The sequence below is a fragment of the Musa acuminata genome, chromosome BXJ1-8 (genome assembly GCF_036884655.1).
Source record: "Musa acuminata AAA Group cultivar baxijiao chromosome BXJ1-8, Cavendish_Baxijiao_AAA, whole genome shotgun sequence".
Taxonomy (NCBI): domain Eukaryota; kingdom Viridiplantae; phylum Streptophyta; class Magnoliopsida; order Zingiberales; family Musaceae; genus Musa; species Musa acuminata.
In genome coordinates, this window is record NC_088334.1 from 47,173,226 (window position 1) to 47,186,437 (window position 13,212).

Below are 13,212 nucleotides of genomic sequence, written 5' to 3' on the forward strand. Positions count from 1 at the left end.
CACTCGAGATGACTTGCAATTTTCGGAGTGAATAGCAGAGCTTGATATATTGGCATGCTTAACAGCCACAATGTTCTCCGGATCAGATGCGGACGAAGTATAAATGCCTGCATGCAAGTGTAGATAGTTGTCAACAGGGAAATCCTACCATCAGGCATCAGGAGAGAGAGAGAGAGAGAGATGGACGTGGAAAGAAGTGTACACCCTGCATGCAGCATCTGTTCCTTGGTTTCCGTTCTTGGCCCGAGAAGAGCTGATGGTAAGGCCGAACAAGGCCGCCACTAGTTCGGAAACATTTGCTACCCCTCTTCGAGGATGGTCGTGATGAGTCGTGACCGGGTATTAACACTTAGCAATACAAGAAGAATACTGTTTGATTTCTAATCGTTAATGGCGTTGCTGGGGCGGCTCGTGAACATCGATCCCATGCAGCCGGACAAAAACCCAAGTCGAGGTCATGATCGTGTGTGGTGGTGGGGGGAAAAATTCTTGAAGGAACGAAGAGTACTTAACAGTAAACTTAAAAATGCAATTCGGTGCTTCGATTCCCAACCTGGCAGAAAACCAACGGGGAGAACCTCTTCCGGTGGACTTAACTATAGGAAGAGGGAATCATTTTCCGAAAAAACAGAGCAGGAAGAAACCGAGGTAAGCACAACTAAGTGTGAGATAGATGGTAAGCAGGAGTGATCATAGAGAAAGCAACGCGCAAGAGAAAGGAAATGTATCTATCTAGCACGCCGCAATTTCCTTGAAACACCGCTGCAGAAGAAGAGCCAGCCTATGCTATGCGCATCAGCCGCAGGGTGACGGAGAATGGAAATGTATCGATCATGTTTCTTGTACTCGATCAACAAACATCTCTCCAGCGCAGATGTTCTGTGCAGCAACAGCGCAGATTGACAGGTAGGAGATCCATGATAAACAAGCGGATCGAGTATACTTTTGATGATGTAGCAACTCTTACGGGTCATGCATCTGCCGACAGAATCAGATTGCCAATTATGACAGCGGATGGTCAGGAGCTCCACTTCCGATTCGGGAAAACGGGAACGTGGCGATAAACTTAAATGCGCTGGTGGCATATGTGTAAATTCAGGGCGTTCTAAAGGACAAATGCGGAGGCGTCAACGCAGCTTGGGCCGCCAAAGGTGGCGATAAATTTAAATGCGCTGGTGGCATATGTGTAAATTCACGGCGTTCTCAAGGACAAATGCGGGGGCGTGAACGCAGCTTGGGCCGCCAAAGGTGGCGATAAACTTAAATGCGCCGGTGGCGTATGTGTAAATTCAGGGCGTTCTCAAGGACAAATGCGGGGGCGTGAACGCAGCTTGGGCCGCCAAAGGTGGCGATAAACTTAAATGCGCTGGTGGCATATGTGTAAATTCAGGGCGTTCTCAAGGACAAATGCGGGGGGCGTGAACGCAGCTTGGGCCGCCAAAGGCGCCCGTCGCCCACCTGCGAAACATTTTGCTCCAATCCAGAGAGACCGAAGGGAAGACCGTCTTCCTCCCTTTCAAATGACATCCGAAGCGGAGGTCAACGAGGATTCTTGCGATCCTCTCTCTCTTCTTCCTTTTTCCTTCTCGGTTACTATTACTATTACTGTTATTATTATTATCATCGATTAACTATATATCCATCTTCAGCAGCAGCGGCAGTAGCAGCAGCCCCATCCGAAGGGAAGCAGAAGCAACAAAAAATCCCCGAATCTGGACAGATCGATCGATGCGGCTGATTCTCCGTCATCCGTGCCCCCTCTCCCCGTTCCAATTCTTTCGCCATATTCTAGTAGCTGCTGCTCTCGCGAGAGTCCAAGCTTCTTCTCTATCCTAAGCCCTAATCGAGAGCAAAAAAAAAGGATAAAGTGACGACAAAAAAGGTTTCTTTGCTGCTCACACTTTGACCTTTCTTGCTTTCTTTCTGTGCCTCCCTTTTCCGTCTCGCTAGGCTGCAGATCTTGAGGAGTCTTAGCATAGCCCCTCAGTTTCTTTGGGACTTCCGGGCTGCTCTTTCTTTCCGTTACTTGACTATACCTCTTCTTGGACTTGGGTCGCTTCTAGAGGGAGCAAGGAAAAGGGGGATTCCGATGGCGAGTCGGGTGAGGGAGGATGAGAAGAACGAAAGGATCATCCGCGGGCTCCTGAAGCTTCCTGCAAATCGGAGATGCATCAACTGCAATAGTCTGGTATTACTTCTTATCAGTATCTCTTTTTCATTATTTCTTCGTCACCCCAACTACCCTAGCCAGATCTCAACTTATCCTCCTTTTTCACGTCGTTGAATTAGGTTAATTCTGCCGATTTAACATACTATATGTAGATATATCTAAAATTTAGTTGTTCTGGTTCCTTCAGCATTTGTTGGCGACCCTTTCTCGTTTTACTTGTAGGTTCAGTAACGCATGGGGCATCAACCAGACATACAGAGAGATTTAAAAAAAAAACGAAAAAGATATAGGTTCCAAATGATACTTTGTAAAACTATAGCCTCCTTGAGAACTTTTTGAAGTGAGAGACACATGACACACTAAATTCCGTAAAAAAATTAAATTCTATGCCAGCTATATTTCTCTTTTCCGCCTTGAGTAGCATCACTCAAATTGACAGATGTACCTTGATTTTCTTTATCTTTTTTTATAGTTTACCAGATGGGCGTCTCATGTGCTTTGCTTGCCACCTCCCCCTTTTATCTGCTTGGGAACTTTTGTATTCGGCTGGAACAGAGAGGAGAAACTAAAATTCTAGTACATGACTGGTCACAAATGAAACTTTTAACAGGAACGATTCTAGTACTAAAATTCTATCTGATCATTACATTTTCTTTGACTCTAGTGACACATGTGACAACTTTGTTTGTTTTACTTATTCTATATTTACTTTATGTTAGTCTTCTTTCACAGTTTTCAGTTGTATTCAGCTGGAACAGAGAGGAGAAACTCCATTTCCATGTGACAACTTTGTTTGTTTTACTTATTTTATTTACTTTATGTTAGTCTTTTGCCACACCATCTTGTTTCAAAGTAATATACTCCATTTCCATGAGTATTTTTGATGTATGCTTATCTATATAAAAATCACTCCATAACTGTCTTAAAGTAATCTATATGATTCTGGAGTTCTTGTTGTTCTGCAATATATTTTGGCCTTCTTCATGGATGCTATTTTTTTGTTCTTATAATACAAACATTCATGTGTGGCAAGTGTATCGACCAAGTACTTCATCCTGTGCTTCTCTTTTCGAGGGAAATAATAAAAGATGGGGATGAGAGTGCGTGGGGTGATTTAGTCCTTTTTCATAAATGAAAAATGTATCTCGTATCTCTTCAAAATGTGTCGTGTGTCACAAATGTCCCTAGGGACTTTTAATCATATAGTGATGGCTGGTGTTTGAATATGGTCATAGTAATTTGCGTAACAGAACAACTACATGAAGAATGACTGAATATTGCAGATTACCAAGACTAGTTTGTTGTTGCTTTGTGACTTCTTTATCATCTAGCTCATACACCTTTAAGTTGCATTGCTTAGAGTTGGGATTTTAAGTGAGATGACCTTTGTTATGGAGGATGGCCTATGTTAATTTACTTCTCATCGACAGGGGCCTCAATATGTATGCACAAATTTCTGGACATTCATATGTACAAATTGTAGCGGAATACAGTAAGTGTTTCTTGTCAACTCCTTTTAGTTATTTTTTATTTTGTTGGCCACTGGTTCTCTTTCTTGATTGGCATGCACCTATCTATGATCATGAGGATTATTAAAAATATATATGTTTGATAATGAGTCTTTTGCCGAATATCTTGGATGACATACTATTCTTCATTGCTTCTCTGCTGACCTCACAACTATATTTTTCAGTCGAGAGTTCACACACCGCGTAAAGTCTATATCCATGGCCAAATTTACTTCACAGGAAGTTTCTGCTCTTCAAGAAGGAGGGAATGAGGTTGGAGAGCTGCCCATCCGAGCACTTCTTTAATCTGATGCCTCTTCAAAAAATAGTTCTTTCTGACTTTTCCTGTGATATCTTTTAACTTTGTCCTTTATATGCAGCGTGCTAAAGAAATTTATTTCAAAGAGTGGGACCCACAGCATCATTCCTTTCCTGATAACAGGTTTACTGCTGATTCTAGTGTTTTCTTTTTTGTACCTGTCTAGGTTGTAAACTTATTCAACATTTGGTTTCAGTAATATTGACAGACTTAGAGAATTCATTAAGCATGTCTATGTGGACCGGAGATATGCAGGGGAAAGAAGTTTTGACAGACCTCCAAGAGTGAAGGTGATAATTTAGTGTTCTGGAAGATCTTAAAATATTTGCTACATTTATCATCTTGAATATAGTGTGATTCTGACATTGTTGGTTTTTGTGATACTTATTTTGTGGTACCTAGGCATATGATATCCCTCACCATATCTGCTTGTGACAAATTTTACTAATTTGTAGGGTGATATTGAAGATTCTTATTTAAATAGGGGTTCCAAAAGCCCACCATATGATGATACAAATGGGCGAAGTTATGGTGAACGACCTGGTTCTGCAAGTCCTGCATACAACTACAGAACAAGCCCTGGTCGCTTTGACAGAGATGATAAATCTGTACACAGAAATCAAGAGCGCAATATTGTGGACCAGCAGTTTCCTGATGGTCCAAAGATTGAGGAGAGGTCACAAAACCAACAGAAAGATGTTGATGCATCTAAATCTCCTGTGGTACAACCTGTTGGAGGAGTCATCAATGTTCCACCTGCTCCAATTGGTGACCCTGCAAAACCAAGTGGACTTCAATTCCCTCGTACTTCTGCACCTGTACAGGTGAAATTTATAGTGTCTAATAATACAGCATTTCTGGCACATTCATGTGCTTTTTATGTAAATTAATCTTGTCTGCATGTGTATGCACCTATGCACTTTCCTTCTGGTGGAAATTAGTGTCTTAGTCTTATCATTAATATGGTGATGCTATGCGCACTTGCTTAAACTCGTCATACCAGATATGAACCATCATATTCTCAAATTTCAAATATTTACCCAAACTTGTGCTTGATTCAAGATCAAAGTGATTGCCTCTTTGTCCTGTTTTGGATGTTTGTTTATATTGATATTATTGGTTGCAGTTGTTTTATTGCTTGTAATAAAAAAAACAACTACAATATTTGAGGAGTATATCCATTGAGAATGTAGACCTCCAGAAGAACCTCCAGGATTTTAATGGTAAATCACTCAATTCTTCATCCACATTGGATGTGGAACTAAACTAGGATGACACAGTCACTTAGTTCATCTAAGATAGGTTTGTTTTGTTGTTAATTTTATATAACCATATATTAAGCAAATATTATACATTTTACTGCTTTTGATCCATTTTGGCAATGTCTTTGTGTAATCTTCTTCAGTAGATTATCCATTTACCTCTCATGTAATCCTTTACTAGTTATATGTAAATTATGTTGTACTAGAACCTGGAAAATCTCATTATTCTACTTAAAAAGATATTCACAATAAATTCATAATCAGGAATTGAATCATACCTGAAATATGCACTTTTGCTTGGATTTGTGTCTGGTATATGATGATATCTTGGTAAGCATTATTGAGATGTCATGAAACCCACTGATCTGTAAGCATGGGACTAAAAAAGGATATGGATATTATACATGGGTGTCATCCAAGAGATGGAAATGTAGTTTGCTTGAGTCATACTTCTTGACCGATCTCCAATTTATCCACCTGTGGGACCTGTTTTTGCAGGGTTACTACAATTTGAAATTACTTATTTTGCATGGTTACTACAAGTTTAAATAAACTTCTTTCCTTGGATTGTAACTTCTCCTGCTTGAATCTTGAGCATGAATTTCTTATTTTGAAATTATTTCTTTTGCATGGTTACTGCAAGTTGAAATAAACTTCTTTCCTGGATTGTAACTTCTCCCGCTTGAATCTTGAGCATGAGTTTCTTATAGGAAACTATTAAGGCTAGATACTTATTGTTAGGGTATATTTCAGAATGTGGCATCTTCAAGTAGCAGAGGATCCAGTATTGGGAATTCAGTTGAGCTGAAATTGGTAAGCTCTGGAAGTTTGATTGATTTTGATGCAGATCCTGTTCCTCCTGTTGCTGGAGCTGTTAATCAATCCGTACCCCAACAAACTGCCTCTTTGCCTGCTGAAAGTGGAGGTTGGGCATCTTTTGATGACTCTTCCCAATTGAAGGTGACCCAGGTGAGACCAGCTGTAAGCACACTGGAATCTGTGCTATCCCAGTTGTCAGTTCCGCAGACTGCTTCTGCTGCTAGGACTCCAAGCGTATCTGTTGCTGGGATCAATTTGTTTTCCAACCAGACTAGTTCTGGGCAATGGCCAACCATGCAGCAGCACCAGCTTTCTCCACTCCAAGCTCATAACGTTCAGTCAAGTAATCTACCATTCAGCACTCCTGGTATTGGGGCTCCAAGCAACCAGGTATTTTTATTTGTCAATATTTTAACCTGGTTAGATTATTTAGTAAATAACTGATTAGGTTTTGTACACAATTCACTTCAGGTTGCACCAAATTCACATGGAACCACAGCTACTCTAACTGGTCAATCATCTCAGGTAGTGTACAAACCACTTCATGAACACACTGCTGGAGTTTCACCAGAGTCTTCTTTTTCAGAGGCAAAGCCTAGTGGAAGAAGAGAACTTCCTGCGGTAATCATTTGAATACAGGGTCTTGTAATGATTGATGATTCACATGCTTGAAGCAGTGGGAATTCTTCATGACTATCAACTCAATTGCAGGATCTTTTTACCATGACTTATCCGTCAACATTGGCTCCATTCTCTTATTATCAGACATCTCAGCGTTATATGGGCTATGGTACACAATATCCAACTGCAGTTGTATGTGCTACTGCGTCTCATCTTTTAATGGGAAACTTTCTGCAATGTCATATTTTTTATGATGACTTGCAACCTTTTCCACTGCAGGCTCTGCCAGCTTATTCTCATTCTTTGACATCATCAAACCCATTTGCTTTTGTTGATGAACCAAAGTTAGTCCATGCTTCCACGGTATGTTGACTATAGTGATGATTATAATATGTTTTGGAGTCTTTTTTTAACAAATTTATCTTTTTGGGATTCTGTAATGATCCACTGCATAAATAGTGGGTATTCTCTATTTGATTCTTTAATAGTTTGATGAGCTAAATGAATCTTCCACATTGTATACACTTGAACACCTTAATTTTTCTAAACTTTGAACTGCATGACAGAGAATCTAAACATTTTTTGAGCAAGGATATGTGGGTACCATTGGTTGTCCTATGTGCATGTGGGAGCCAACCTATTTCAGTACCAAATCCAATTGGGTTGTAAGGTCGACATATGTCACGAAACGAGTGTATGGATAGGTCCGACGAATGCCCCTCTGATACTTAGGTTAAATGTGTGGAGAAAATAGGGCTTTTGAAAGAGAAGTTATTTTCGTACCTGAAGCCCTTTTAAAGATGGGTCAAATAAGCGTCAGAATTTCATGGGAAGTTATTTCATGAGAGTGGTTTCGTGGAGTTTGGCGGACATTTCTTGGACTTGAGGAGTCACTCAAATGTCATGGTGGAGTCTCTGATATGAGTGTTGGGATGGTGAAGATGTAAACTTCCCATATCATCTGCCCCATTGTGCTCCGATACACGTAGAGTGTCAGGGCACAATGTTTTGGTGAAATAAATTGCCGGGTGATTTCCATTTCGTTGGGTGGTCGAGGTGCTTCTAAATTCAACTTGACCACGCCATAGGGTTGGGATGCTCCTGACTTGGCATGTCAATGTCATAGACCCAGGATGCTTCATGATCTGAATCAACCATGTCATGCATTTGGGATGCTCCATGGCTGGATTTAATCAAGTCAATTTCAGTCATGGAGTTGAGATGTTACATGGATGGAATCAGTCGCATCAGGGATTCGAGACGTTTTATGTCTAGATTCGGTCACATTTAGGTATTTGGGATGCTTCATGGCTGGGTTTTGCAGGGATCCAGCCGAATCCACTCATATCCGCACTCCAACCTTGCAACCGAATTGGGTACTGAACCAGGTTGGCTCCCTGACATGCATAAGACAACTAAAAACAACACTAACCTCAGGCTATCTTAGATTTCAGAATTGGGCAGTGAGGACAGCCCAATCTGATCAGTTTAATGTCTGATCTTGGCTGAACTAAACAATTTCAGTTTCTGAATGTGTTTAACTGAAGTAATGGGATATTATGGCCTGTCAACTGAGAAATCCAGGTACCAAATTGTCATATTTTGTCAGAGAAATGCTTGCTTCAATAAGATTGCAACTATATCATAAATTGTTCATCTTTCCTTGTTTATTCCAATCAACTCTATTCTGAACATAAATTAGTCCTTTTTGAATTCTGAAGTGGACGATATGTGAGCTTGGGAAGAAAAGGGATAAAGGTCATGCTAACAGCTTTCTTTCGTGTTACACACAATAAGTTCTTGAACAACCCCTAAACTACAATGACAACAACAACAAAGTCATAAAGTCTCAACTACTTGAAATCAGCTACGTTGATCTTTTGTCATCATTAAGATTTATAAAGAGTCATATATTTAGTAAAGAGTATTTAAATCTTTATTTATATTTTTTATTAAAATTTGTTAGGCCTTCTTCTGTTCTCTTCGCATGCCACTAATAGTAATCATATCTTTTGCCACCTCTCTTTTGTCCGTTTGTTAATGCATCTGCTTAATTCTTGTTTTACTCTGTTACTGAATTCTTGAATCAAGTTCTTAACACCATTATTGACATTGATTTTTCATCATTCTCCCAACATGTTCTGTGCTGTTTTATTAATGTGTCTGCCTCCTCTTGTAATATCACTAATTTTTTGCAATTGATTTCTTGAGCATGTGGAGTGAACTGGAGTGATGCTATGATGGGAAACACTTGCTTGTTATGTACTATTCTTAAGTTACTAGGAATAGTCAGGGCATCTGCAATGGCCACCAGATCATAATGTAACTAAATTTCACTAATTACTTTTTTGTTGTGATAATTGTGTGCTTGGTACTTGAATCATGCAAGCACAGACTTGTCAACTTTGTATACAATGTTATCAGATGGATGAGTTGTATTCTTTCATCAGATTATATTACTTCCAACTATATCCTCACATATAATGTTAGACATCGCGTTCACGTAACAGTTAGTAATTTTGGTGGGGAACTTCATTATTCGTAAGCATAATAACATAATTATGCCCTAAAACAACTCGTGTGGTGGATGATTCAAGTCTCTTCTGAGTTTATGTTACTTTGACTGCCAACTTTTCAAGAAAGGACTAAGGTCTGCAGCTGCTCACTTTTTCTTTGTTCCATTTGTTATCATTCTTTCTTTCCGTTTAGTTCCCAAATTTGGCACCGCTGCAAGGAGCATTACCAAATGTGGATGGTCATTCATCCATACTGCATACATCCAGCTTACCCACCCAACAATGGTTACCCCAACAGCAAATTCTGTCAGCTGTGCCTCAAAGTAAAATAATAAATCTTTTAATTTGTGTTTTCTGGCATGTTATCATAATTGACTAATAATTCATTGATGCCAATGGTTGAATTCAATCTTCAGGTCCGTATATGGTACAGCAAGGTGCAAGTCCTATACGCCAGTCACCAACTATAGCTATGTTTCCTGTGACGTAAGTCTCTTGGAGTTAATTTGCTTTTTTCTGTGTATTTATTTTCTTCAACAATCAATCTGAACCTACTTAGAGTATTGATAGATCAGGAAGTCGTAAATGATTCAGAAGCAATAGATTTGGTGCAGTGGTCAGTCTGTCAAAAGTGCAATGCGTATTATTTGTTTCATTTGCAATATCTATGCAGTATGTTATAAGCTTGATTAAATGTTAGAAATCTGTGTTTCACTTATAGGGATGTTAAAGTTGTATTATGTCATGCTCATGGGTTCTTGTGATTTCTTTTTTCTGGCTCCTTTACCTGTTCTTAGATTCCATTTTAATCAAAAATCTGGTGAAATACTGGATTATAACATTCCACATTAATTGGATACATATCACAAGTTTGTACCTGAACACTATATGATAAGACTTCTTTTACTGGTAATTTTGTTCTTTTGAATTACGCCACAAATTACAAGCGGCTAAGTTTTGGTTATATGGCTGCAGGCATCAAGCAATCAGAGGTTTTAGCATGGAAGGAGCTTCTTTTAATTTACCAGGGAGCGATCAGCATTTAGCAACCAGAAACTACCAACCACAACCCCCAAGTACATTTGCTCCTCCTGGAGGAAATCCTTTCGGATAAACATGCATTGATACGGCTGACTGGTTCATGCCTTGGATCTCTCCATGCATTGCCTGGTAGGCGTCGAGATTGAAAAGTCTGAGCTAGCTTGTCTGATTAGGAGAGCCAAAGGGTTGGTGCAGTGAAGAATATCTCAAGTTGATTTTTAATGGCAGTAGCGAGAAAATGTGCTGTAATAATAGCATTAGAGAGGTAGAACTTCTCTTGATGAGAAGGTTCTGGCAAATGTCTTTTCTTTTTCTATTTTTATTTTTTGCTGCTTTTCATACATATACTGAAGCGTGGCTTGATGTGCCAATTGTACGTGTTTGTATGCTTGTCCAGGTTTCCTAGATGCGCGAAGCACTTGTTTGAGCTCTTTAATCGTGTTGAGGATCGTTTCAGCTTGGAACTGTAGTACTTTCCTGAAACTAGTAGGTGATCTTTTAAGTTATTTTTCCTTGGGGACCATGACGGATGATTGTAATTTGTATCATCTAGCTGCCGACTGTTTGTCATCAATCGCAGATAAGACTGAGGTAGCATCGAGCCGATGCTGATGTGGGTATGACACTTGGTCGATATGTTGGGAGGCCGTTGAATCGGATAAGATTTCTTGGATCTGTTACGAGGACATTAGTCGATATGTTTACGTGTTAAGTTATTTTATCATATATTTTTATTGTGTTTCAGTATGCGGAAGATGTCGGAACACAATAACCATTTTGATCTGTTTGGAGATCAATGCTGCTTCTAGCCTCACCCAACTATGTTGAAGATAATCTTGGTTTGTGGTTGGGTATGTTTTATGGTTGGATTCGATTGTATAGAAAACAAATCATTGTTAGATTTCATCGTCAAGGATGAAGGATATACTTCATGGTAAAATTCAATTGCATAAGAATAAAAGGAAGTTTCAATGTTTTATGGTTGGATTCGATCGATTGTGTTGAAGGCAAATCGTGGTTAGATTTTATCGTCAAGGATGAAGGATACTTGATAGTAAGATTCAATTGCACAATAATAAAAGGAAGCTTCATAATCAAAGTCGACTGCATTAGCCGAGATGTTGATCCACTCGTGTGATTGGAGTTAGTATGCATAACCGCTTTTAGTGTGTCTTGGTTATGGTGCCTGGATGTGAATCAATTCTCGACAATCTGAGATCATTGTTTAACTATCGATTTTTCCCTAGTCAATCAAGTAAGTAGTTCGACCTCAACATCTAGTTGAACCCTTAAAAATTTAAGGAAATTATGGGCATGTCGCCCCATTAGTTGATCCATCGAGCGAAGAGAGGGTTTGAGTGACAAAGTCAATGGTTGATCAACAACCCCTAAGAAAAGGATAATTTTTTAGTTTTCATTGTCTTTATGCTTACTAAGAATTTTGGCATTGTCGAACCTTTAAAATTTGGGCATTCACTAATCTCTCGAAACCCTTTTCCAAAATGTCTTCTACTTTATTATTTTTTCTAGAAATTAGATTGATTATCAATTATTTTGCCTCTATCAACCTTTACCAACCACTCTTCTTCCTCAAAAAGATTAAAAGTAATTATTGCGAGGGAGGATGTCCCTTCATGATGATTCCTTCGGATAGTGAAGCGCTATAGTTCACCTTTTTGTGTTATTTATGAAGATTATGGCTATCTCCAATCTCTATTCTTCACTGCTCCATCTTGTGATCAGCTTCATATGCTAAATCATTATTTTTACACTTATATTGACACACTGGAGGTGCAAGTTTAATTCCCTTTCCTCCTTCCCTTCTTTATTATGATATTTCTTATACAAGAGAAACCTCACTTGTTTAGGTGGCATCAAACTCATAGCACTACCTTGTATTGTTTGCCAAGGAGTGTCATGGTCTTCGCATTGACACGATGCTTATCTTATTACATTCGTGCTATAACATTTGTGGTTCAACATATTTCCTTTCAACCCAAAACAAATATAAGATCCACAGGGGCACCAAGCACTAGCAAGAGTTGGAATGAATATTTTTTTCTATATTTCTTCGCCGGAGTGATCCTTCCAAATCTCTCGGGTCTTGTTTAAATCCAATGTCATCACCCAAATGAGTGTATTTGGAGCTCCTTGTTTTTATACTTGAGAGTTTTTTTTCTAAATTCTCATGTGTGACTTAGCTTTTATTCTTATAGAACTAAACTTGTCGAGAATTCTCTTTTGGGCAACCGATAATAGGAAAAAAGAAAGGCCCTTAAATCCTCCCGATCGAGAGAAGAGCATGAAGAGGCAATAGAGTAGTCAAGGGTCTCATTGGGTCTTTAGATCAACGCTCGTATCAATATAAGAGAAGGAGAGGCAGGCACGAGAGCTACCAAAGCATATAACTAACTAGCCAAACACTCCCCCTCCATTAGGAATCGACAAAGGCAAACTGATGGAATCTCCAACTCTAAGGGAACCAGTTCACCCACCACCTCTCAGGGGAGTCCTCCTAATGGTCTGATATGTCAAGACCACTCAAGTTGAGTGGTCTTGACATAGACCCTCACTATAAGCAATACATTGAAATCTATGGATGTTGGACTTGTATCTATCTAAAGATTTGTCTACCTAGAAGACATAGACCCTCATCAAAGCCATAAGCATTTTATGATATTAAGTTTCACCACTCCTTATCTTTGGCTTAAGGTCGTCATATGATGAATATAGTGCTCAATCGAGCCAATGGTGCATCAGTTATCATAATACTCCTCCTAATGGAGTGGGAGGACCATGATGATGCATTATAATGTTCGTTATCAAAGTGGTTTTACTCCATATAATTGATTTATATATATATATATATATATATATATATATATATATATATATGTATGTATGTATATATATATATGTATGTATATATATGTATGTATGTATATATATATATATA

General features: G+C 39.0%; 1 protein-coding gene across 6 annotated transcripts; it reads left to right on the forward strand.

Moving 5' to 3' along the window:
* The first annotated feature begins 1,410 nt into the window (after nt 1-1,410).
* Nucleotides 1,411-10,715, forward strand: LOC135588310 (probable ADP-ribosylation factor GTPase-activating protein AGD14). 6 transcript variants are annotated; one of them, XR_010476191.1, is made up of 16 exons: nt 1,421-1,538; nt 1,650-1,882; nt 2,064-2,188; nt 3,601-3,662; nt 3,864-3,951; nt 4,059-4,120; nt 4,194-4,287; nt 4,453-4,821; nt 6,001-6,468; nt 6,550-6,699; nt 6,790-6,891; nt 6,979-7,062; nt 9,409-9,538; nt 9,632-9,701; nt 10,191-10,521; nt 10,654-10,715. XR_010476191.1 is itself a non-coding variant. In XM_065080383.1 (15 exons), exons 3-15 carry the CDS (start codon nt 2,090-2,092, stop codon nt 10,327-10,329), a joined length of 1,917 nt encoding a protein of 638 aa, XP_064936455.1. In that variant the 5' UTR covers nt 1,411-1,538; nt 1,653-1,882; nt 2,064-2,089; the 3' UTR covers nt 10,330-10,715. The 6 variants fall into 6 exon arrangements, 5 of the variants coding, with proteins under 5 accessions (XP_064936455.1, XP_064936458.1, XP_064936454.1 ...); XM_065080383.1 differs by having other exon boundaries at nt 1,411-1,538; nt 1,653-1,882; nt 10,191-10,715; XM_065080382.1 differs by having other exon boundaries at nt 10,191-10,715.
* The last annotated feature ends 2,497 nt before the right edge of the window (nt 10,716-13,212 follow it).